Genomic DNA, 26226 nt, shown 5'->3' with positions numbered 1-26226 from the left:
ACCGTTACACTTACTTGCTCCTGCTGGGCCCACTCTACCAGTGAGCAGCAGTTGCAAAGAAAAGGCCAGAAAACCAGATTTAACCAAATCCATCTGAACTCACTTCTGGGGAAGCAACGCTGTTAATGGCCCCGTTTCCCACTACTACTGGCATGTGAAGTTCTGGGGCCTGGTGGCTTCAGGGCTTCATCCAATTGGAATATTCTGCTTTGCACCTACTGCTCCTGGACAAGCTCTAGGATCTTTGTTTCATTTGCAAATCGAAGTGAAGAACATGAAACGTGGTTAAACGATCTCTCACAAAGGTCAAAAAGGACCACTCTTCTCTGTGCAGTCATATTTAATCTCACTTAGAGAGCTGAGATCACCAGAGCCCCAGAGACTGATAAAGCAATACAATTACAGAAGAGGAAGGTATACTTAGTTTTCAGAGCATGCTTTAAACCCGGTGTCACAGAGAGAAGCAAGTATTTCCCAATTTTTCAAAGTCGCCAAAAAAACCCCATGAAGAACAAAAAACGCAGAATTGAATGAGTTAACTCTATAACTTAAAACATTTTAATAAAAACAAAGGCAAATACATTTCATAATCCCTTCACTGACACAATGTATAAAATAATTTAAATAAGAACTTTAATATTAATCACAAAATACAGCATGTTGTATAAAAATATTCATATGCACACTGCTAAAAGATACTGTAAAACCACTCTGAATAGGCCAAAGATACTCAGCTTTGACTCCTCAATTTCCAACTGCTTGTTGGATCAGCTACTTTATTCCTTCTCATGCTGCTTGGAAAGGTTTGTGCTAGCACTTGGAAGCCTCCTCCCTCTCCCCACCTTGCACACCAGCAAACGTCTTCAGAAACAGCTGGCAAGTCTAAGATGCATCATATGGGGCACCTTAGTGGCCCAATTTTCACAGCTTACATTTCAGAAAGTGCTCAACACTGGCATCCTTTTCTACAGGGACCTCACTCTGGTCATCCAAAACCTTCAGCCGTTCAGACAGTACCTTTTCAAATTACTCCTAAGCTCCAGGGCACCGCAGCACTAGAACGAGAATCTGAATTTTACCTATCTGGCCTGATCACTGCAGGAGGCCAACTACCACAGCTGCAGCACTGTTTATTCACAAACGTACCTTTGCTTTTGGAAATTCTTAATTATTCACACACCAAAATTTACTGAAGCCTGTCCATTCACATTAAGAACTCCAGATAATGCAATACAGAAGAACTTGAGTGATATGAGTTTAAAAGCAGAAAAGTATAACTGAGGATAGCATTAATGTGGAAAAAACAGACACTAAGCAAACTCATCTGTTATATCATGGTATTGGATTTAACAATGTAACAGTAAGAGAAGGGCACACAGGATAAAGAAAACTGAGAATGGCACATGTTCTACTCAAGAGAACAAAAAGATGTCAAAGAAATACCACCTTCTTCCAGCTTTTGTCCCACATGCTGATGTACAAACCATCCACAGGAGAAGGGGAAAAAAAAGAAAAGAAAAAAAGGTAACCCTGTTCCCTCCATCTCTACAAGCCTGACAAACGCTTGGACCTTTACAATATCATCCACACACAATTTAAGCCCGATGAAGGTAATGGTGACAGAGATTCACCTAATCGTCATTGTTTCCTGAGGGTACAGAGAAAAGGGCACTGTTGGTTGGAAACAGCCCCTGCTGCTCACACTAGCAGTAGCGCCTTGGAAGATTTACCATCAAAGACAGCAGTCATAGGTAGGGAGCTTTGACACTTTGCCAGGCAAAGCAAGAAAAGCCTTTTTTCCGGCATTTTCAAGTTTGCATTTTAGAGTGTGTTCCTTAAAGGATAAAACAAAGAAAGCTTAGTGATTTACCACCTCAGATAACTTAGCAGCAAACATCTTCTCTAGTTTAAAAAGATCAGTTACATTATCTTAATGCACCAAATCTGACAGGCAAAGAAACATTCCCATAAAAAGTTATCCCCTTAAAGTTATGAGATGCTTCAAAAGAGCAAGCTTCTAATCAAAAGTCAGAAATAGAGAAGCTTTGATAGGTGCTGAAGATCCAAACAAGAAAACAGGCCAATCTTGCCAATCCATAGCGCGAAAGAAGTTTAAAAGGCTTTATGGGGAACTGGCTGGAAGTCATCATTTTTGGTGGCCTGCGTCATTGCTCTGCGCTTGGCGAGGCGGGACTTAGATGGTGGAGAAAGCTTCATGGAACATACAGCATGTGCAATGTTCTCCTGCTCCATGTTGAGCTCACTCTCATGCTGAGATAACTGGCGGTTAAGGGCTATAGCCTCAGCAGCAAAAAGTGTCAGGTCTTTTGTGCTGCTATTCCTTTAAGGGAAAAGAAAAAAGTAGTTACAACATGTATGTGAAGTCACTTAACATTTGCATCTCTCTTCAACGTGACAACCGGCAATACACAAAGGTACACTAGGATTTTGGAAACAACCACATTTCATTCCTCGTTCTGCCAAGGACTCCCCATGTAAACCTGGGCAAGCCACCTGAGATACCACGCTGCAGTTTTTACATGTTAAAAAGGCGGGAGTGTGAAACACTGCTGTCTTACTGCAACCCCCATAAATTGCACAACTGACTTAAGGAAATGCATTGCTGAGGAGAGGAAGGACCTGGAATCACCAGTGGCAGTGATGGAAATAGAACCAGAGATGCAAGACTCAGGCCCTCTGGCATACAGAATCTGCCAACAAATCACTTTAAACGAAGCTTGCCCTACTTGCATTTAAATTGATACTGTGATCATCATCAACTTCAGTGGGATTCTGATGCAAGTCTGTGCGTGATGAATATTCACACACCAGAACGCAGTCTTTTTGGATAACACATGCCTTTATGCCTTTTTTTCTCCTCCTGGGCAGCCAACTAACAAAACTGTCATTATTTCCAGTCTAAGATTAGCTCTGCACCGCAGGAATCCTCTCCAAAGCTTTTCCCACAAACAAGCAAGATTAGATCATAAAGAAGGGAAAAAAAAAAAAACACAGAGCTTTAGTATTTCTAATGTTCTTAACAAAATTACTGCAGCTGTATTTATGAAGCTCCTCTCCCAGCCTGTGATTTGTTACATTTCATCTTTTCCCCTCATTCCTTTGCTAACAGCTGGTGCCTGAGTTTACAGACATTTTAAAAGATTACCTTTGAAGAACTTGTGGCGTAGGTAATCCCCTCTCAGGAGCCTGCTAGAAGAAGAGGTAGTTAAGAAAGTTAGTTACACAGTAGTGGCTGAGGACCAAGCTTTCTCAAGAGAAAGTTATAGAAGACAGGTTACTCCCCCAAATCTTCACAACTAATTGATATTGCATACACACTACTGCACCTTGGCTTCACAAATCACTGCTGACATTAGTGAATGTCCCTCCTTACCCTCCACCACCAGAAGTTAACCACAGTATTGCAGAAGTTTTGCAAGTGTGAGATTAAAGCTTGAAAAGTTCTCCAGAGAGTCTATCTGTGCTTGCCTACACTTGGAACTAAAACAGAAGATCATGCTGCCATTCTTTTAATGCTGAAGCTACAAGCATTTTGCATGATTGTATTAAAAAGAGTAACATAATAATTTGCGTACTGCAGTGCTTGGTACCCACAAGAAAGCCATTTAAATACACAAACCAACAACAACAATAAAATACTTAGTGCTTGACAGATTCCTCCAAGTATTTACCACACACGGTTTCATTAAGAATTAAGCCACTGGATCTCATTTAATTAATCAAGATAAGGGCATTGAAATATACAATATATCCACTAAATGCTTAGAGAGAGGGAGCAGCTTGTTTTATGACTCAGAAGAACTATTAAAAAAATAAAGTGGAATACGTACTCCTTGAACCCATGAATGTTGCAAAACTTGAGCAGCACTAAGTCGTTCTTTGGCATCACGAACCAGCAACTTTGAGATGAGATCTTTGGCATCAGAGGATATATGTGACCAGTCCTTGTCAGGAAACTCATATTTTCCTTCCTGAATGCTCTCAAAGAGCTTGTTCTAGTGAAAGAAAAATCCTTTATTTTAAATAGCAACTGGATTGCAACCAGAAGACTTCTCCATGTCAGAAAGATCTAGACCCCTTTTGGATGGAATCCTTCTCACCAAATTTTGGCCATCTAATGCGACAGCTGAAACCATTCAGTCTCCCCATGGAGTCAGTGGAGAGATCAAGGCAGCTCCACAGAGGTATTCAGTGCATCCTTAGATGGATGTGATAAATCTTCCACTGACAACACCCCTCTCTCCAGCAACTATGAAGCCAACATACCCAGTTTCCAGAAAGCTATGAGATCTCACATTAAAAGGAGAAATCTTAAATTAAAAAGGGTTATCATCATCACACAACTTTTACATCACCACCCTCATTTCTTACTGAGGGCTTGCTTTCCCAGATAACTAGTTGGGTTACACACACAATTCCTCATGGCTGGTTTTATAGCAAGTCTCACAAACCTTAAGTTCACAGGGTGAAGTACTCACTCCCAGGTACACCCAGGTTATGTATTCACCTGGCAAACTCTGCAGACTTCTCCTCTGTCCCAGCCACAGTCTGTGCCACAGTTGCCCACAAAAGGGGGGTAACCACTGAGCATGATGTACAGAATCACTCCCAGGCTCCAAAGATCACAGCGCTTATCGTAGAACGTGGCCTCCTCTGTGAAGACTTCAACCACTTCAGGTGCCATGTATTCTGCAGACCCACACTAGGAAACCAAATTCAAGCAAGTTTTCAAAGGAAGGGTTGAATCAAGACTCAGATTTTTATCATTCTGCTCTCTGCTAATGGTAGGTTACCTAGTCTGAAGAACGAAATTGGGCATCAACGACTACTGAAGCTTAATTATGGCTTTGACTGGAGACCTTACTTTGTTAAGTCAAATCACAACTGCCACAATCCTCAGTAGCTAAATGGAACTGCCAAGAGCTTTGAAACATTTTGTGCCTACTGCACAAGAAAATATTGTTAGCTACACATTTCAGGAGTGAGGACTACAGAGGCCTTAGAGAAAGGGAAAGAGTTCCTACTGCTCTTCAGCAAAATGGTACACTGCTCCATATAAATCTATGATTCTATATATAGGGTCAAAATGCTCACTTACATATTTCAGTTTTTTTAAACTTTACCTACTAGTTATCAGGTTTTTCAGAAAATAAGTAAGTATACCAAGGGAAGCAATTTTTAAAAAATGGATTTTACTACAAAATTGTCAGTTTTTTTCTTTCAAAATAATGCTGGAAGCACAGCACGGTAGTTTCACAAATTAATATGGATTATAAGGTCATACATTGATTACCGAGCTTACACTTCCCTGTAGTCCTCAAGTCCTAGCTATAAAATTCTAATTCGAGGAAATGGACACAGAACTGAGGTTCAAACTCAACTCGTAAGCAGAAAAAACCCACAAAGCTTCCTTATTTGACAGCATAAGAAACGAACAGGATCAATGGATTACTTTCTGGTCAATTGGAGAAATAACCTGGTGAATTCCTGTGTCTTTGTATATTCATTCTACAACATGGAAACCAAGACAATACACCTGCTTAAAATCATCTATCCACTACTGAGGGTGGTTGCGAGTAAGCCACTTGGAAGCTATTCTCTGGAGACATGAAAAAGTATTTTACGGTAGAAGACAAAAAGCAAGAAGTCACAACAGGTCTCTTACCGGCGTAGTTAACTCTGGAGTAGTTATTGGAGTACACGCACTGTTCAGCTTAACCCCACTACCAAGATCAAAGTCACATATTTTTACTGGTGACACCTGAAAACAAGGGCAAAATATTAAGAGGCCCAGAAAATAGAGATTAATTCAATATATATATATATTGGAACACCATGTGGAAAACTCCAAGACAGAACACAAGTTATTCTGTGAGCAGCAGGACTGGTGAAATGCAATATCCTACAGGTATGTTCCACTCTTTCATGTCCCTCCTCTACTCCAGTTGCTTCTATGTCCCCAGCATCTGACTTTTCTGTATTAATTATCTATTTGGCTGGACAAGTGCCAGCACACACCAGGACAACCTGGGAGCCATATATGAGGTGATCAGCTGGACTGTAAACATCTCCTCTCCATCTGGGAATTAGAACAGATGAGATGCTAAGCTGTAATTGCCTTGCCCTCTCTAAGAATGTTAGCTTTTTATATCTTAGCCATTCTTACAGCTCACAGAAGAATTTAGTCTCACCTAGGCTTCAGTTCTGTTAAATTTAGTAGAAGGTGGCCAGTGGGTTCACAAGTTTTCAAGAACAAAACTGAGAGCATGAGGAGTGTCTTTGGAAACCAGGATAAAAAATACACTTCAGAAGGTTAAGAGAACAGAGTAGCACCTTTTCTGGAGATTCACACAGGATGTTTTCAGGTTTCAGGTCTCTGTGAGCAATACCTGAATAAGAGGAAAGAGGTTCATTAGAGAAGACTCACTCTAGTTTTATTTCACATTACTTCCCTTTGTTAGAATATGATCTGGGAAATATTCTAGGCCTGAGTTTGCTATACAAAGCCTGCCTAACGATAGGGCAAGTAACTGACTTGAGATGAATATTTATAAAATATCACTACTTCATCCTACTAAGTTTTTACCATCCTTAGATATACAGGAAAGTCAGTCAAGAAAAGAACCACCTTCTAACACTGGAACTGTTTAGCTTACTCCAAATTGCGTTAATTAAAAGCAGCTTACCGAGATGACTGACCTGTAGGAAAGGTTACTTGTGTACTCAATTTAGTCAAAGAATTTTTGTGCTCTCTGCAGTAAAGATCCTTCTTTCCAGAGAGAAGGCTTGGCACTTTCCTGAACTAGTACAGACAATACTTGAGACATCCTCCCCCAAAGAAAACCACAAGTTCTCAGATGGAAATACCATCCCTTTAACAGTGAGATACTGCTGTGTGCTCTCTGCTGAAACAAAAGAAAAATTAAAGGGTTTGGTTTGAGATACAGAAGAAAAGGCAAAAGGAGAACCACCAAATGACCCTTTCGTTCAATTGCTGCCAGAATAAACAAGCCTGACATGGAAAACCAAAGAATCTGTCTATGCAATTCATATGCAAAGGTGGTTCTATATTGTTAGAGCAGTTCTTCACATGCAGTTTCTGGAAATCCTCCATTTAATAAGATCAAACTTAATGAGAAGGCAGAAAGTGAGAAGAAAAAAAAAAAAAAAAAAGAAGTCAAATCACACAAGCAACTTGGCAACAGTTTAACTGGATTCTAGCCTTGCTTTTAATATGCTTCAAGCACATTTGTTACTACTTCATATTATAAGAAGGCATCCCAACAATCTTTATGTAAGGGAATTTCTAATCTCTTTTCTTCAGCATAAACCACAAGATATGACTTAAAGCACAGAACTGATATTCCACTGACCTAAAGGATTCAGAGCTTCCATAAAGATGCAGTTTTCCCATGTGTAAATAATGTAGAGGGGAAACACTATAAAGGAATCTATCAAGATAGTCCATGACAACATTTACAGCAAGTTGACAAACCTTCCAACAGCTGTCTGACTTGTAACGTGAAACAACATAAAAAAAAAAAAAAAAAAAAAAACCTACAGCTTGAATTCAAATGCCTGATTATGTAAGATTTTATTTCATTTTGCAGTCATGCACAGTGCTGAGAAAACAGCTCCCGTTAAATGATCCTCCAGTGGATTATTAGCAATAAAGTACATGCATCTCAAGTGGGTGTAAGGCAGTATTACCACCTAGCTGAGTTTTAAACTACCACTTGCAAAAGAATTAGTTGTCCTCATTCAAATTTATTTTTGAAAGAATCTAGCTATAGCACTACCACCGCTAAGCTGCTCAATAAAACTGTTTTAATTTCCTGTTTACTTTAGTGTTCTGTATGCAACTTACTAATTATTTTAATGTCACACAGAAGAAACAGAGAGAACAAGAAATCAAAGGGGATGCCACTGCAGCCAATTCTGCAGCAATGTCCCCAGTGTAATAATTCACAGCAAATGACAAGAAAGAAGCTGAATTGCTTCTCTGAAGCCATTTAAATGAATCACTCTCCTTTTGTTTGGGGAAAGGGGAATTAAAACTAAAGGTTGAGAGATCACTAGAGAAAGATATTAGCTTGAACTGTGTTCCTGAGACAACTATTAAGCAGCTGCAGCCTAAAACACTTGATTACGTATTTCTCCAGCTTCCTCTTCCTTATTTCCCCATAACTCAAATTCAAAATCCTCAAAAAAACAAGGTATTCAGAATAAAGTCTCTGCAGATCTGAGGCTATAATTCATCACATAGCCAGGCTATAAAGGTTACCAAAATCTTAATCCAAATTAACTTTGCTTCCACATCCAAATTAACTGTCATTTCAAAAGTCACAGCAGATGACAAGATTCCTCAACTTTACCACTTTATTTATTCCTCACGCATTGTTACGATTTTCTTTTTAACAGGCTCAATCTATCAAGGCACAAACACTGTAATTCCCACTACACAAGGACACAAGCAGTCCTGTGACTTAAAGTCTATGTTTGAACATTTTTATTGATGTGGGGTCAGTCAACAATGTTGACAGCAAACCTAGATCTGCTCACTGTCCATAAAACCTGGCTAATCAGAATAGCAAAATAACGACTGCAGAGAATAAGTTTACTGTCATCAAAAAATCTAGTAATAAACATAGCCTCCAGTTATGTGCCATTCTATTCGGAATAGTCCCTGTAACAAAATGAAAGTACACACTAGCTAAAGCTGTTTAATCGATGCAGAATCAGATAACAACGACATAGGAGAGGTTTTAAAGATATCTATCACATTCTGCATTCATACACACTGCAGAAATGACACACACACACAGATATTTTAAAATAGAAGAAGAGTGCTCTCAAGTAGGAAAAGGGGAAGGAATACATTTTAAATTAAAAGGACTTTCCACAAATATAATTGTTTTTAAACCTGAGAAGATCCCTAATGAAATGAGGGCACTTCAAACAAGGACTAGGGTTCACTTGTAGGTCTCTGACTCAACACTGAGGCCCTGAGACTGGAGAACAGACGCTCCTACAAACAAAGAGTTCTTGTAACCAGCAGAAATTCTGGGTAAATACAGAAAACAATCTCTGTAGATCTGAAAGAGGAGGAAATTAAAAGGAAAAAAAAAAAAAACAGCTCTTGTTTGAGTAACCTTTAAATGGTAGCTTAGGTAACAAGAACAAGCAAACAGATTCAACTCCAGTGTTAATTCTTCTTGGCTACTGATTTAACTTTTATTTTCTCAAAAAGCTATACTTATCATCTTAACACAGCTGATTATTAAGGCTAATATATTATTATCCAAAAAGTATTACAGGGGGGAAAAAAATAGATCAGTCATTTGGTTTCACTGGAAACAGAAATGCTAGTAAAATTAAGGCTGACTTGTGACTACTTAAAAATAAAATATGCTTCTGTATCTTAAGAGTGTCAACCAGTAAAGATGGAGAGAGCCTTCTCTTACCTTTTGTATGAAGAAAATTCAGAGCAGAGGCAATATCTCTCACCACTTTGCTTGCTTCTCGTTCATTAAATTGCTTCCGCTTTTGTATATGGGCCAATATCGAACCTGTAATATTAGGTGAAGAAAACCTTTACGTGAATAGAAATATATAAATAAATATAATCCTTAATATAAATGCTGCCTAAGTTGAGAATGTCTCTGCATGGGCAGAGCCTTAACATCCCAAAGCTAGTACCAGTTTGCAGTAATAGGAGAACTGGATTAAGTGTGTGCAGGGCCAAAGAGAAGTCAGTTTGAAGAGTCAGCTGTAACTAGAACTACCCTAATCTTATTAGGATATTTACATGGCAGAAATGGTAGCTTCACCATTCATGTTCTCATGTAGAAGAACTCAGAAAATAATGAAGGACTAGTACCAAGTATCATGAAAACAAAAAAACCCCACGAGAAATTATATTAACAGTCTTTCACAGCATCCAACTTCTGAAAGGGGAAATGACAAAGAATAAGGTACAAATGAGCAGCCTCAATACGCAAGCATGGCAGTATATAATTTCCAAACAAATCATAGCCTTCTAGCTTAAGGAAAGCATGTAAGGCAATCACTTAATACTGCCCCACATCTCACTACTGACATGCCTATATTCCACACAATGCAAAGAACAGAAACTTGGTAGTACTTCTAGTAAAACACAAACCTCATCTAAGCATGGACATAGCCCTTCAGCAAAACCAGTCTCCTCCAGATCACAGAATACCATGCCTGTTGTACACCTGAATGAACTGTATCTCATTCTGTATAATGTGCCAACTGAAAATCTGCACCAGAATTCAATTGAAACATTTTTTGTTTCTATATCATTAAAAAAACCCAAATAAACAAATAAAAGAGCTCTAGTTTAAAACGTATACTACATTTCCCGCTCACATCAAGGTGAGGCTCAGGCAGAATTTGCCTGGGGTCTCACAAAAGACATTCAAATTCGAACACACTGAAGGATTGATAACCTACAGGCAGAGCACCCTCTGGTATACCTTTAAGGAAAGATGAAAGAAGGTTTGATTCCTTATCTTCTCTAACGCTATCACTCTTCTCAAAACATTATTAAAAAAAAAAAAAAAAAGTATTTTCCATGGAGATCCAGCCCCCACCAAATAACCTTACTGCTGTCCTCAGATTTCTTACTCAGAGAAGTAAGTTTATTAAAGCATCAAGAAATCGAAGAAGTAACTGCCATTTGTGATCAGCCCCCAATACAGTAAGCATTTTATATCTCTGGTGATTTCATATTTATTCTTGAATTGTAAATGTGCAAGGAAACCTCCCATCCTCTACTGTGTAAGTCCTGTTCTTATACCATCAATGCTGCTGTCACTGTTCCACAGCAACAGTTGAAACAGGAAAAAGGAAAGATCTTTACCAGGATATACAGTCATAAAGAAGAAAGATAGATGAACAGACTGTCCCATATACTTTGTAACACTGTTTCAGATGGCTGGAAGAGGGCCATTTTAGAATAGTTTATCAGATTTCAACTATACAACTTTCCCCTTGCTGATAACAACCTTTTCTAGCTTGCTACAGATTTCCTAAGGGCACAGAGTTCTAAGGGTTTTCCTGGTAGAGTTGTTCTTTACAGCTTTAGAAAATAATAACATTTCTTGAAATGTTTTCATCCCCATGGAAAAGCTCCCAGACTTTACAGTAAACAAGACTGAGCCACCTTTAGTACTCAATTCACTCAGCAAGCAATGCCAAGGTTTTGAAGGTTTATTTCAGATCACCTTTCCAAATAGAGGTAATGTCCTAAACTGTCTCAGATAAGAATTTTATCAGTATCAATGAAAAACATGCTCTACATACTTTATTTTCAACCCAGGTAGAGGAATCCTACAAAGTAACAAGGCACTTCCACTCAAGTTTTTACCATCTCTTCAGCATTCGTCAGAAAGCAAGTATCCGATAGCATCTCCCTAAACATATGGGGGTGGCGGGGAAGACGAAGAGAAGACTCCTAAATCATGCAAGTTCACTAAAATAAGCTGGATTTTAACACTTTCAGTAATGAAATGCTCCAACACTGCCAGGCAAAGTTACTAAATGGCTTCTGCAAATCATGGTACACATTGCAACTAAAATGGCAGCAGAGCTCCTTCAGTTTCCACAGCTACCGGAAGGTAAAGCTGAAAATGGAAAGTCCCAAGTTATGACCCAGCATTCTAGCTAACAATCCATCTCAAGGCTGGAGTTATTAAAGTAATGCTTGCATTCAAGATGAATGTTCTCACTTGTACCAGCCACACCGCTTATACCAACACCAGAATCTGTAGCTCCCATTATTTCTTTGAGAATCAGACTCACACTAACAAACACTTCAAACGTTGACATTTTCAGAGAGAAAACTAGCAGCCCCTCAATCCAAGGTGAAAACCGTAAAAATAGTAGCTAAGAAGAAGAATATGATACGGCATTATTATCCACACAGGTATACTGACAACCATACTGCTACACTTAAAGAAGAGGGTTAACTACTGGGGAAGGACGTGGAGAGAGGAAGAGAAAGAAAAAAAAATGCAGATTCATCCCTATCTACCACTTATAGTCCTAGAAGGACTACAATATAGTGCAAGCAGGCTAATTTATCAGAGAAGTGTGTGCACTAAGGAAAAGCAACAGTGTCAGAGGAAATCACAGTGAAATAATGCAGTGGTTGTAAGAGAAGGTAAACAAAAGCTTTTAATCACTCAAGAAAACCAGTGCCCTTCTTGAGAAGATCTCCTTTGTTTCACCTATACTGAAAGAATTTGCATTTCTCACGCATACAGTTTGCTGCTGAAAACCTTCATAGACAGAAAATAAATGGTGCTCCGAGGACAGAAGTATGTATCATGATAAACTCATGATATATACTTGCAGGTGGATCATACTCTTAACTCATGGTTTGGCACAACAGAAATTAATAAATTATATCCAATGCAGACAAGTATGAGAAAGCTCACAGTGTGCATGATACAGCCTTCTCATTCTCCATATGAGTGTCAAATGGTGGAGACCAGGGACCATACAAGTCCACTTGACTGGCCCTCTCAAACAGCCACAAGCAGAATGCCTTACAACTGGAGGTTTGTTTATTTATTTTTTTTTGCCACAGTTGCCCCATGCTGTACAAAGAGCATGTGTAATACCTGCCATATTGTGTCTCTTCTTGTTCTAAAGTGCTACCGACTTGCTAATATAATCCCAAAACTTCCATCTCAGTAGCAGGACCAAGATAACTCAATGAACAAAGCAACAGCTACTGTACGGTACCTCCTCGCAGCTTCTCAAAGACAAGGTAGTATCTCGTGTCATCTTCAAAAAACTCTATTAACTCCAAAATGTTCCTTTAAAAAAAGAAAAGGGGGCAGGGGAAGCAGAAGAAACAAATATACAGTGTAAGCAAAACAATGAAGAGTTTCAGTGTGCATAATTAGAAAGTGCCAGAAATAACCAAAAATAAAAATGCTAATTTAAAAAGTTGCTTTGGTTGCCTATGGCATTAAAAAACATTTCCCACTCATACTGAAACTTAAGCAGTAGGAACAGGTCAAACATTAAAACCTCCAACAAGCAGGATTGTCAAAGGGTTCTGCTACTGTTCAATTAGCAGGAAGATAACTGATAATACATTGTATTTAATGATTTGGAAGAGTATTTGTGCTGCAGGCAAGAACAAAAAAAATAATTAGACTGGCATTCTTTCTCCCTGGAAGTCACAAAACAAAATGCAGTGCTTGGAGAAGACAGACACCTGTCAGTAGAACTTTAAGACCAGCACAGTACCTACCATTTTTAGATTAAACCCTGTTTAGACATAGACTTTGGTGTTTGCAGCACAACACAAACACTGTAGGTTGTCACAATGTCAAACAGAAGTCAGACCTTTCTATTCTTTGAATAAAGATAAAAGCAAAATTCGGCATGTGGTCACAAGAGCTTGAGTTTTTAATCAGTTACATACTGGATGAACACATACTCTTAACCACACACAGAACAAAGATACCTGCTTCTCTACAGTACAACTTAAGCCCATGAGTTTGGTAAATAAACTTGGTTTTAAATTGTCTTTAAGTACTATACTAAAAATTTGTAACAAATGCTCAATATGAGGGGCACAACTGCACTACGGATAGAATATATCCTACAGCTCTGCAACTACAGATCAACAGAAACATGTGACATGGTTTCAGAATTGCCTTGAACAAAGAGCACACTGCCACTAACAGTGCAAGTTACTCCCTGCTTTTCAGCCACAAGTGGCAGCTTTAAATTTGCTTCATCCTGTCTGCGGCTGTGTGAATTCAGCACACTCATTCAAATTAGAAACTAGTTTTTGGCTGATGTAAGAGTTTCAACACAAAAGCAGGAAGCCTTACACTAAGAGGAGGGCAGATCACATGGGAAGGAAAGGAAGAGCAAGACTGTCCCTTTCAACAGTAACCGGCAATCTGGTCAGTTTTTGCTGACGGTGAAATAACATTTTGAAATTCACCCCTGCGACCTCCTCATTTGATGAAAATCTGTACATAACTGAAGAAATTTGGGCTATACTGAACCAGCTGCTATATGAGTTATGTCACTTTTGATCTGGAAGCATTTCCTTAAATTTCACAGATACAAGAAAAAAAAATCCTGTTCTGAATGGGTCACAAGTCTAAATTTCAACTGGTGTTAAGACTACCACAAAGGTCCTAATCTAATCAGAAAGAGGCTTCAAAAACAAGACAGTTAAATAAACATGAGAACCTATACTTACTTATTACCCTGACACTGGTACAGCGTTTCTATTTCCCGAAAAACCCGACTCCGACTGTGTCCAGCATTTTTTTCAATGATCTGTGGAAAGAGTCCATATTTGAAAAATTACTGCAGTAACTGTGCACATGGCTCTGGCTTTGGGTAACTATGATCTAGAGCTCGAATCTCAGGCATGCCCGCTATAGAGAAAAACTCCACCTTTGCTGATTTAATTTCTAATCTGCCAGCCACTTATGGTGCTAGCAGAACTCTCGAAGGCATTTAAAGGACAACACAAGTGAGGAAAGGAAGAGAAGAAAGGAACCAAACCCACATGTTACCACAGCTGCCGATCAGTTACCACAAGGCTTTTCCTGTGTCATTTTAACTGTGAGATACAGAAAAGGAAATCCTTTTGAATTATTCTAAAAAATAAATTGGAGCCATATCAAACATCTAATACTCAAAAAAAAAAGAAGAAGAGATCAGTCACTGTAAGCATTTAAGAAAATAGTACCAGATCAACCACAAAATGAGAGTTTGGTTCACAGTGCAAACCTCATAGAAATCTAATACTAAAACATAACCTACTAAAAACAACACATAGGGAATCTCAGTGCCCTTCTGCACTGCCATCAGAAGTTAGCTTCCTTCATACACTCCTCAGACTGAAAGAGGGCAAGGACAAGGGCTGATCTTAAATGACATCTATGTGAACTGAAAGCATGACATCACTGCAAATACAATCGTATTATGTTACAGTCGATATCAATTTCTCATTTTTACACCTAGAATTCTCCCATAAAGAACAGGCAATCATTGAAAATACTATATGGGACTTAGTGCTTAAACATGCCTAATACATAAAGCAGCTATTTCTTCAATTTAGATTTTCAAATTCAAAAATTTTATAAAGAGTATGCAAACTTTCAGCATCCACAGGATCAAAGTTGAAAAGGCTTAAAACTTTGCACCTGTAGTTTTTGCAACAGAATCAAGCATAAAGATTCCTATTCCTATTACTTGTGCTTATAATTAACTGCGGACTCAACACAGCCACAAGCGTGTAAAAGAGCCCTACCGCTCAAGGTTCAGAATGCAGAAGATTCACCTCCATCAAAAAAAGAAAAAAAGAAGAAAAAAAAAAGACAGCTTTCTATGAACTGGTAGCAGTAACTGGTGCTCTTTGAGCCCTAAGCAGCTTTCTCAAAAGCTTGTATTATTTGGTAGGCCACTGTACATAACGACTCTTCCTTTTCTTTCGTAAGAGGAGATAAAAACTGCTAGGACTACATTTGAGTCAGGACAAGCAGAAAGCAAGCCCTGAAATCTAGCCACCATAGATAATCTGTCATTTACTGTTTGAGAATTCCATCTTTGGCTGATATCCCAGTCCACTCAGGAGGCACGATACTTAGGATGACAGATTTATCAATGGTTATAATGCAGGCTCATTTCAAGCATCAAGAATTTTCTAGAATTACACACTCCATTATAGGTTTTCAGATTTTCATTGAGATGCAAGAGGGGAGAAGATATATTACAGACAGAAGTGACACTGCTTTTATTTTATACTTACTTTTACTGCATATTCTTTCCCAGTTTGGAGACTGACAGCACCTTGAACTTTAGCATATGCTCCTTCACCAAGGAGCTCAGCAGTCAGCTTGTACAAGTCTGCCAAAGAAATCCAGCACAAAGGGGACATTAGCCATGGTATTTCAGTGAATAAGATCAAGACAAGCAATTTCCTAATAAGCATCCCTCATGAGATAGCAACTGAAAAAGCTCCCTTAGTAATGAAGATGGGAAATAGATTTATGCACTACTAGGGGGGATGCATCAGCTTTAATTATGTCTCATTTTTTCATCTTCCCCACCCTTTAGAACTAAACAAATTTAAAGTAGATTTTATTCCAGCAGCAAAAATACAATTTGTTCATACAGCAAGCATTTTATACCTCAGTGACTGCTAGAATCTCATCTACTTTCCTCATCTTCATTTAAAACCAAGATTGATTTTCTCACATAAAAAGCATTTCATTTCTCCTTGATCAGAAAATACCTACCATACAAAATCTACTTGCACTGGGTATTTTAAGTATAATTGAAATGTTAATATTTAAACTCAGCAGATAAGCACCCTCTTGATTTGCGATCTACCTAACAACGCTACTTCCCCACTTAGAAGTTGACACTGATGAGTTTAGTCCCACTAAAGGAAAAGTGAAAGATTAAAACATAGGGGGTAAAGAAAAACAGAACCATGAAATTATGATGTTGGCCAAAGAGTAATGTTTAGCTAAGAAAACTAAGAACAGCCGAAAGAAATTAGAGCATTAAGATTAGAGATTGGGAACTGCCACCAACCTTCAAACTTTCCAGGGACATGATCTGTGGCTCTGGTTCTTTTTTTCTTTTTCTTTTTCCCACTGTCTGCTATGGGGACAGGCTGACTGCTGACCATCTCTGTGTGGCAGAACATAAAGGTGCCTTTAATATACAATCAATTGCCTTACTTAAAAACAAACCCAGGCTTGTATCTTTATGTTAAGCTATCTCAAAGATTTTCCGCTGCTCTTCATCACAGGCTGCCATCTCTCCCCCTAAAATCAGAGGGGGCCTAAAAATACAATTTGAGTGCTACTGAAAAACAGAGGAAGTTTGATAAACAAGTCTAAAAACAGACAAAAATAACTACGTGACCATTATGACTCCTCCTCACGCAGCATACAAAGTTAAAGCATGGGAGTAACCCTGCCAACAATCACAAGCTACCATCAACCCAAAATGTGCACAGAAGCAAGACAGAACTTTCAGCCTTCACAAAGGTGCTCTGCATAGAGCTGTGCTGCTGTTTCAAAATATTTTTAAGTGACACTGCTTAAGGAAATGAGCTCCCAAAACAAAAGTGGAGAATGGGAATCCTCCAACACAGCAAGATAAAGCAAACAAGGATTAACAAGTCAGAACGGCAATCTAGATCAGTTTATACCTCCAACAGGCCAGCCCAAGTCCTCACAGAACCATGATGCCCCTTCCTAAACTGCAGATCAGTGGATAAGTTATGCTCCAAAACAAGCAGTGCTTTTGGCCTTTACATACTTATCCTGCATCATACATCTGCAGATGTTTAAAAAAGTCAGTCAGAGGTAACAACTCACTGAAGCAAACTAATATAGCAGAAAAGGAAAAAAAAAAAAAAAACACGCACTTATTCTTAGGGAAGGTCTAACAAAGCAGTGCATATACTTCTCTGTGCCTTCATACAGCTAGCATATTTCTGAAAAGTTTAAGTAATTCCACACTCTACTCACATGAACACTTCTTTAAGTTCAGTCACGTTCCTGCCAGGTTGGCCCTAACAGTTAAAAATTTTGGCTCAAAGTCTTTAAGGCTGTAGCAAAGCACTGTAAGACATTTTACAGCTGTGGTATTTCCAAATAAATTCACATTTACAGATCTATAGTACAGAAAAAAGTAAATTCCTCAAGACAGTAAAATTATGATAATACTGGCAATGAAAAAGATCACGCCTTAAAAACCAAAAAGTTTTCTAGCAATCCTCTTTTAACAAAAGGCCTTTTAAAATTGCTGGAAAGGATTGTTGGTCTTTTTAAAAAAAAAAAACAAAAAAAAAAAAAACAAAAAAAAAACTTTAAAACATTTTTCTGCCTTTCGCTGTTTCTAAAGTGTTTCTAAAACACAGGAGAAGCTCTGAGGCCGAAAATACTACACAGCAGCCTACCAATACATAAAATACAAAAAGATGAGGAAAAGGTATTTTTCTCGTCAATATCTGTCAGTAGTAGCTATTGAGTGTCACTTAAAACTCACAAGTTGTCTTAAAATCTGAGATAAGCGCTATTTTGAAAGCCATTTCACTTTAACAACAGCTAACTGAAACACTTAAAAATGTATCTCTCAAAGCCACAGTCATCTATTCAAGCGTAGTAAGTTACCATTTTCAAATCTTAAGTAAAATGTGTTAAGATATTATTGTGATGGAAGACACAAGTGACTTCTAAAATACACTGAGAAATATACAGGCATACATTTCACCAACTTTTGAAAAAGTTTATTTTAACTCAAACTTACAGCCATGCAGTTTTGAATTCTAACATAAAGAGATGGCTAGCTTTTAACAGCAAGTTCCAAATCTCCCTGAGTTTAATCTGCAATAGAAGCTATTCAGAGTTGGGAATCAGAACAACAAACAGAGCTATTTAGAGAGAGAGCTACTCCGCTCGAAGATGATGCCTGATTTCCAGAAGGTGTTTATCAAGTTACTTTAATGACCTAAGCTTCTGCAAGTCAACAAGTCATACCTAAACAGGTTCTATGGCATTTCAAATATTACACAGATTCAGGGCTCATAACAGAGGATAAAAATTACGCAAAAAAGACAGGAAACGAATCCTGCATCTTAGCAGAGCTGACATATTTCTTTCTTCACAATCATTTCCCACACTCTACCAGTTGGCCATGATATTTATAACCTGGTGTTTCACAGTTTACTACATTATTTCAATTCCCTTTAGTCTGAGTCAATTCTTAAACTACAGAGAACTGCTTCTTTGAAACCAGAAAATTCACTAGACTTGTATACAGAAACCAAATTACTGAAAAACTAATGTTTCCAACCTATAGTCTAGATCAAATTTGCTATCAGGCATGAAATGTTTGCTATATTAACTTTTTATCACCCCTCTGGTCTGCCATTTCATTGCACTGTGTTGTTCACTTCTCTGTCAAAAGAACTTTTCCTTTAAAGTTATCACAGTTTCATTCTCATTATTCATTCTCATTATTTGTTTTAACGAACCAGCAAGAAGCTTAATTAACAATGGGAATTACAAGAAAATAAATGCCTTTAGTCCAGCTAAATGTTTTAGGGGTTCTACTTCCTTGACGAGCTATTCTTCAAGCTTTCAAAGAAATGCATGGTTTTTATGACCATATAAACCAAAACAGCAGTATGCTAAAGAGTTTCTATTGACGCTTAGCAACCCTCAACCATCCACACAATGTTGAGGTGTCCTGCATGCTGCAGGACCACCTTGAGTGACACAGATACTGCAGGCTCACAGGAAACTCTCCCTGCCACACGGAAAGCTCAGAGACAGGATGAACTGCTGCAGAGGGCATGGACACATCAGGTCCAAGAGAAACGTATGTCATTTAAAGGTCTTTATACATCATAGCTCAGCCCTCCTTCCACCAAACCAGCTCATCCACCCACCTTGCAGTCTAGGCTGGCTGGAGTACAGAGAGGTGGGAGTACAATGCCACATTGTTTAGCAAGCATTATTTGCAGCAGATAGTCAAACCTTTGATAAAAAGAGCACTTCTTAAATCCTTCTCAATCATAATAGAGTTAGTTTGTTTCTCTACAGGACTACTGTCTGCCTAGCAGTCTGACAAAGCTGAAGAAACAACGAACAATTTGAGTTCTGGTCTGTCCTTCTCTTATAGTCAGGTAAGGACTATTGTCCATAGAATAACATAGCCCAGCAAATTCCATAGTGCAAGCAAAAGAGAGCAAGCTTCTGTTTAAACTGCAGTCTTGTCATTTTATTATCACTGTAATTCCATGCTGAAACAATATTGAATACGTACATTATTCAGTCTTGTGTGGGAAGGTGATAGTTAAGACAGAAGCCCTTCCTTACTGCTATTGTGGCCTCTACATCGTTTTCAAAAGGATGAACAACAGCACTTATCATAAAGACAACTCACAAATACTGAAAAGTGAACAAATACCATAAGTTAACTGCATCCCAATCTTAAAAAAGTCCCCTTTCATCTTGCTTCCCAATACTCTGCATACAAATATGCCAAAATCAGCCATGCCTTTCATTTGAATGTGCTTTCCCAAAGGAAAACAGAGACGTATTTTTTAAAAATACATAAGCATATGCATGTCTTGGGAGCTCTTGGATGCCTTTTTCTATTAAGAAGCAGATACCTTGTTTGTGCGTTTGAATTCAGCAAAAGAAAGCAGTTCAAGCAGTGATTTTGAGTACTACCATCTCCTTCAAAATTGGGTCTTGCCTTAGCAGGGTTGTTCTGTAAAAGAAAAGTAACAAAGATGATCACATTTACATTCAGAAGTTGTATAAATGTTGTTATATATGTTAGGGTAGTGCCCAGAGTCTCAAGAGGTCAGAAGAACCAGTTGTTACGGGCTTACTGGGAACACGCAGCAGGAGCATGCCCCCACATTACAGATTTTATAACCCAGAAATACAGAAGGCAAAAGATAACAAGATTCCCAGAGCTCCATTCATTTCAGCTGAAGAGTAGCCCCCCTCCTTACATTCTTACAAAAACAAAAGAGGGATTTCTGGTGTTTATTAGTTCTAGTTGTTCTAACACTGGAAAAATCATAATGAGTTGAGGAATAAAATACAACATTACTCTTCACAGACAAGAAGAATCACGCTCCTACCCTAGATCAACTGGTTATCAAGATACTGAGCACTAAAACTACAGCCAGAACAGTCTCTGTGGTCACCAAATTAAAATATATTTTGAAACTGGTTTTGATGGCAGCTGAACAAGCTCAGACAGACCAGGAGCATGAGTAAACACTTTCCACAGCTGCAAATTTTCTGCTGAGAATAGGTACTACCAGTACCTAACTCACTCCTAGCAAGTGACAATTAACAGTGATGTTCAGATAAGACCAGCTGTTACAAGAAAAGGAGAATCGTGACCCTCGAATAAAACCTTTGTGGATTCACAGAAAATAGCCACAACCCTGAATTTGACAGGGGAAATAAACTTGTAGAGGATGTGTCAACACAAGACATTTCAGATCACCAAGATGACACCTAAACAAGGGCAACTACAGAAACATTACTGTCCCACAGATACTGCAAAAGCAAAGATTTTTTTTTTATTCAGACCGAGTAAAAGCCCACTGAGAAAACTGCTGAGGCTTCTCTGAGACTTGAAAACACTATTTTTTGACTAACTGAACAACAGACTACTGTGCATATTCTGAAGAGCATCCAACTTCTCTCCCTTGATTTACACTTATTTTCAAAGCCAGCGTTTACATATCCAACCAATGAGATTCAATGAAACTGGCATGAGTAAGTTCCTATCTTGCACAAGTATGACATATCTACGATTCTCAGACTTCAAACAGAAATTTATGTCCTCAAAACTCTAAAAAAGTTAAGCCACTTCAAAGTTTCAGACATCCAGACAGAGCTTTGGACAAAAAAAAAAAAGAGAGAGAGAGAGAGAAAGCTGAGCCTGAAATCTGTTTCTAACTCATGTGCTCACATCACATCATCCTTGGGCCCTCCCTTCTTCAGGCAGTACTCTGAATGATATAGATGTGGCTCATCATGAAAAAGGAGTCACTCAGCAGGTGCCAATCCTGTTGAGACTTGCTAGTTGCAGGAACCTCACACAGGGGGGGAAAAAAAGAAAAAGAAAAAAAAATCAAAGCAACTTCTGTAAAGTGACTGCACAGTGGTTAACTGCGCTTACATGGCAGGTCAAGAGATACACCCGTTTGAAGAGGAAAAAAGCCCAATTCTATATGAGATCCCTGTATCAAACCCAGAGACTGATTATTTTAACATTCTTATTCTGTACAGCTTTAAAATTGAAATGAAAACTCTTTAAGTGAGCATTCCTATAGGTCATTCATTTTTATAGTAGCTTGCCATAATTCATTCTTAGTTTTAGAAGCAAATTTCTTACCCTCTCTACAAGAAGGTTTCTTGTATTATTTCTCAATCTGAATTATGCATGGATAAGGAGGAATTTAAATGTTAATGCTCTCGCATCTTACTGGGAAGATATCTGAATGTTTTTTAAATGAACATCCTGAAGTCCATAGGAAGCCTGGGTGACCCAATTTCAAGGAGGAGCAAGTTTGAGAAGACAAGATTGAGAATTTTTCCTCAAAGGAACGCATACACAACAACTGACACTATCTTTCTAAAATCCTTCACTCTATAGAATACAAAATTACAACAATCTTTTTCCTTCCATCTGTACTTCTCCTTCTGATTCCGTTCTGTCATACTTTTAGACCGGAGTCACCGTATCTTTCTGTGTTCGTATCTTTTTCTGTGTACGCAACTTGCAGATTCTTAACACTTTGCACTCTCAGCTAGCCACTTCCCTTGCAAGCTAAGCATGGTGTTTTTGAGGGCTCTGAGTCAGACCATCCAGCAATGGGTGGATCTCACTTGTTGTTTTGCTGTATAATGCTGTATAATACAGAGTTACTTCAAAAGATTCCCACCCCAATTTATTACTTCACTGTGATTACTACTGAGGAAACAGGGAGAATGTTAATACAGTGGAGAGCATTAAGTACTCCCTTCATGTCCCCCACCTGTCAGGAGAAAATAGCATATTGTAGCACACACGCTTCAGACAGCAGTTCTTCTGAGATCTGTCTACATTTACAGACACACACGCATTTCTTTAAACATATCAGTTGTCACTCAGAATAACAGCAAGAGAAATGTTTTGTTTGCCTTTGTATCTTTCCAGAGGGGAGGATAACAAGTGAGCTGATCCTGCTATGATAACAAGTGAGCTGATCCTGCTATGAGCTAACAGCAAAAATAACACGCAAAACTAGAGGTGCTTAAAAATAAACTGTAATTCTTTCAATTTCTTGATCTAGGATAAAGTGGGAATGCCTTTGAGGCAGCTGCATGAATAATAAGACATAGTAATGCATTATATTTTACCAGGCTAGCGAACAAAAATAAACACTAAGCCCTGCCTGGGACATTAAGGCATACACCCTGGCTACAGCACTGAAAATCATCTTCCTTCCTTGCACATACTGCACATGAAGTAGTATAGCTAAGTAAGATATTTAATGCTACCGTCCACCGGCAGACAATTAATATTCAAGAGCTTCCATCACACTGCAGTAGGAACTCAACTGCAAAATTATTTTAAACTCCAGACTGCACATATTCTAAAAGAAGAAATCCATGTAACAGTATTTTGACTTATCTACTTAGAGTTTCTCTAACCCCTAGAGCAGTTTTAAATTGAGGAAGCATACAGGGCAAGTAAGTTCTGAGGGGCACTTATAAAACAGTAAGCTGCTTACCCTCTTCCACACCTGATGGCATCAAGAACTCTCAGAAGATTCTGCATCACCAATCAGCTTCTCTAGCCCCAGCTGGCTCTCTTGCTACTTTTAAAGTGTAAACCTAAGAGAAAAATGAAAAGTTATCTTCTAAGAAGTTTAACACAGCTACAAGAGAAGCATTTCCTGCTGTTGCTTGACTCCCCACAAATGATCAGATAATAACATTTCTCAACTAGAAAAAAGGCTACATAATACATGCTCATATTAGTAAACAAGCTTGTTTTAAGAGGTTAATCTAAACAAGTGTTTTAAAAGTCTGAAGCAAGACTTTTATTCCTTTCTCCCCTCCTCTGTACTCCCAACTCTAATTAACATCCATATTAATGCCCTTACCCACTGAATTTTTACATAAAATTTGTATCTGTGTTTTGATACCTTGTTATCAGAAAGACTGAAATACAAGAGCAAATTCCTCACAGTACTGAACAGATTTTTGAAAACACTGAAGAGTTCTTATACAACATTCATACTAGCAAAAAAATGTCATGACTGACAATACTCAACTTCAAGAGACTTTCAAGTGTCCAAGGCACCCAAACCTACTTTACCTGGAAGCTTGCCAACAGCAAGAACAAATACCTTAAACCTGTAGTGGAAGATCTTCAGCTCCGCAAGCATATTTTTGCCTTACTTCCATCCAGCACCTACAAGGCATAAAGATGTTTGTTCTGAAAAAAACAGCCAAATTATACTATTAACAGTTATCAGAAAACATGCTAGTCTTCTTGAGCTAGCTGTATGGCATAAATCTGCGTGAGAGAGAAAAAAGAAAAGAGACTTTTATGACCAAATATAAAAGTATGAGGGGGTAAAATTTTAATCAGTGGTTTATTTTTACACAAGTCCACCTGGCACTCCACACAGAAGTGCCAACAGCATCTGGGAACGGGCTGGTTTTTGGCTATCACACAAACTCTTGAGGTAGTAGCAGAGCTGTGGTCAGGGCCACGTTAGTGTCCTGCGTTTACTCCTACTCCCTTCGAACCGCTTCGAAGGTCACCCCGGGCAGACCAGCACACACTGCACAGCTAAAACGTGTGTTAGAACGAGCCAGGTTTCCGGTGTTCCCGGGGGAAAGGGGCATAATTCTCACTATTTTATGACAGATAAAAACTACAAAGAAGAGCCCAAATACCAGAAGATTGCTTGTGAACGGTCAAACGACACGCTCACTTGCCTTCCTTTGTCCAGGCTTCTTCTGCTCCAGAAATCTTAATAGAAATCAGCGAAGCTTTATAGGCTATTAAAAAAAAAAAAAAAGATATTATACACGCAACACAGCGCTTAAGCCGTCCGGGAATAGCCAGCTCCGTACAAAAAGAAACTCCCGCTTCCCTCGGGCGGGGGCCCCGGCACTCGCGGCTCCCGCGCCGCACGGAAATTTTACTGCTTTTCAACTGTCACCAGCAGGGACCGGACGGGCTCCGCGCCCCAGCGCTGCAGCCCGAGCTGATGCCGCCGCCGCCGCCCGAGGCGCTGCCCGCCAGCGGGGTAACGCCCCGCGCTCCCCGCACCCCCTCGCTGCCCCGCCGCGGCGGCAGCGGCGGCGGCGGGAGCCCCCACAGAGCCGGGGGCCCGCGCGCGCGCGCGCCCCCGCGGCGGCGGCCCCTCACCTCCATGGCGCGCGCCGCTCCCGCGGCGGGAGCGCAGGCTCCGTAGAGAGGGAAAGCGCATGCGCGCGGCCGCGCGGGCCCCCGAGTAACGCCCGGAAGAGGGCGCGCGCCCTCCGCGCGCACGCGCGCTGCGCGAACCCCCCTCCTCCCCCCGCCCCCCGCGCGGCAGCCCACCGAGCAGGGCGGGTGCGCGTGCGCAGTGCGGGCGCCGTGAGGCGGGGAGCGGCGCTGTCACCCCCCACCAGAGAGGGGGCGTGCGCAGTGGGGTGCTGCCCCCCGAGCTGGGCTGGCGGCTCGAAATGGGCGCCCTCACAGGAGACCTGACCCTGTCCCCACGAGGCAGGAGGGCGCAGCGCCCCTCGGGGCAGGCCGTCCCTCAGCCTGAGCCGTGGGGCTTGGTGGCTGCCAAGGCCAAGAGCACGGCGGACACCGTCTTGCATTGCCGGCGCTGTCCCTCACGTCCCTCTGCCCGCTCCTGCGCGGCCGCGGCAGGCGCTCGAGTCTCAGCTACAGACAAGCGCAGTCTTGTACAGCCACCAACAGCAAGAAAGTTGCTTTCCCTCTTTGCACAGCTATATCTTCTTCCTCTCTTGTTTCTCCTCCTTGACACATCCCTTCAGGAGTGGACAGCCCTGCTATAGCTTTAGGGTGGAAATGAGGTGAATTAGGACCAGTTGGTGCTGTGCAGCACAGTCAAGCACTGAGAACTGCTTGTGGAGCAAGACAGTAATTAATCCAACAAAAATCAGGACATCCTGTAAGAGCAGTAACTTCTCAGAAAGCACCATAGTGAGTTCAGAAAAGAAAAAAAAAAAAAGAAAAAAGAAAAACAGGCTATCACATCTTCTGTTTGTATGAAATATATGTTCCAGCAGTGTGTTAGGGCACAAGACGGATGACACAAATGACTTTCTAGAAATCTCGTGAGTTCAGATCTGTTTTCTCTCAGCTTTCTCACCAAGTTGAAACCATACTGTCTATGCAATGCCAGCAGCACAATATTTTGAAAGTTCATTTCCTTGTGTGCTTTCTCTCTGTTTCCTCTGCAAGCATTTCTATACAAGCCATTGATTTTTCATAAATTTCTGGTTTAGCCTGAGGAGCCACCTAGGTGCTTGCCTATCTTGGCAATCTCTCAGGTAGCAAAGGAAGAATCTTCTGTCTCTTTGCCTTCAGAGCACTGTGGCTGAAGAGGATGGTGTTTGT

At 39.9% G+C, this 26226-nt stretch overlaps 1 protein-coding gene across 5 annotated transcripts; it reads right to left on the bottom strand.

Annotated features, from left to right (window-relative positions):
- Positions 1-535: 535 nt before the first annotated feature.
- On the bottom strand, positions 536-25100 carry MKNK1 (MAPK interacting serine/threonine kinase 1). 5 transcript variants are annotated; one of them, XM_062580898.1, is made up of 16 exons: positions 25021-25099; positions 24543-24647; positions 23987-24075; positions 23366-23468; positions 20231-20331; positions 16633-16731; positions 15842-15939; positions 14282-14361; positions 12796-12869; positions 9486-9590; positions 6355-6410; positions 5687-5782; positions 4529-4723; positions 3852-4016; positions 3167-3210; positions 536-2341 (listed from the first exon to the last, which is right to left on the bottom strand). In XM_062580898.1, exons 6-16 carry the CDS (start codon positions 16727-16729, stop codon positions 2113-2115), a joined length of 1239 nt encoding a protein of 412 aa, XP_062436882.1. In that variant the 5' UTR covers positions 16730-16731; positions 20231-20331; positions 23366-23468; positions 23987-24075; positions 24543-24647; positions 25021-25099; the 3' UTR covers positions 536-2112. The 5 variants fall into 5 exon arrangements, with proteins under 5 accessions (XP_062436882.1, XP_062436881.1, XP_062436884.1 ...); XM_062580897.1 differs by having other exon boundaries at positions 23987-24051; XM_062580900.1 differs by having other exon boundaries at positions 3167-3207; positions 23987-24051.
- Between the last annotated feature and the right edge of the window lie 1126 nt (positions 25101-26226).

This window comes from Rhea pennata, chromosome 8 (assembly GCF_028389875.1).
Source record: "Rhea pennata isolate bPtePen1 chromosome 8, bPtePen1.pri, whole genome shotgun sequence".
Lineage (NCBI taxonomy): Eukaryota > Metazoa > Chordata > Aves > Rheiformes > Rheidae > Rhea > Rhea pennata.
This window is presented reverse-complemented; position numbering and strand designations above follow the sequence as displayed.

Excerpts from the sequence above, each read along its gene's own strand:
- MKNK1 (XM_062580896.1), bottom strand. The coding sequence starts at position 16,747 with ATGTTCTGCCACACAGAGATGGTCAGCAGTCAGCCTGTCCCCATAGCA. Across the intron at positions 15,940-16,632 it reads TGTCCCTGGAAAGTTTGAAG|ACTTGTACAAGCTGACTGCT; the intron begins GTTGGTGGCAGT and ends TTTCTTTGGCAG. Across the intron at positions 3,211-3,851 it reads AACATTCATGGGTTCAAGGA|CAGGCTCCTGAGAGGGGATT; the intron begins GTACGTATTCCA and ends CTCTTCTTCTAG.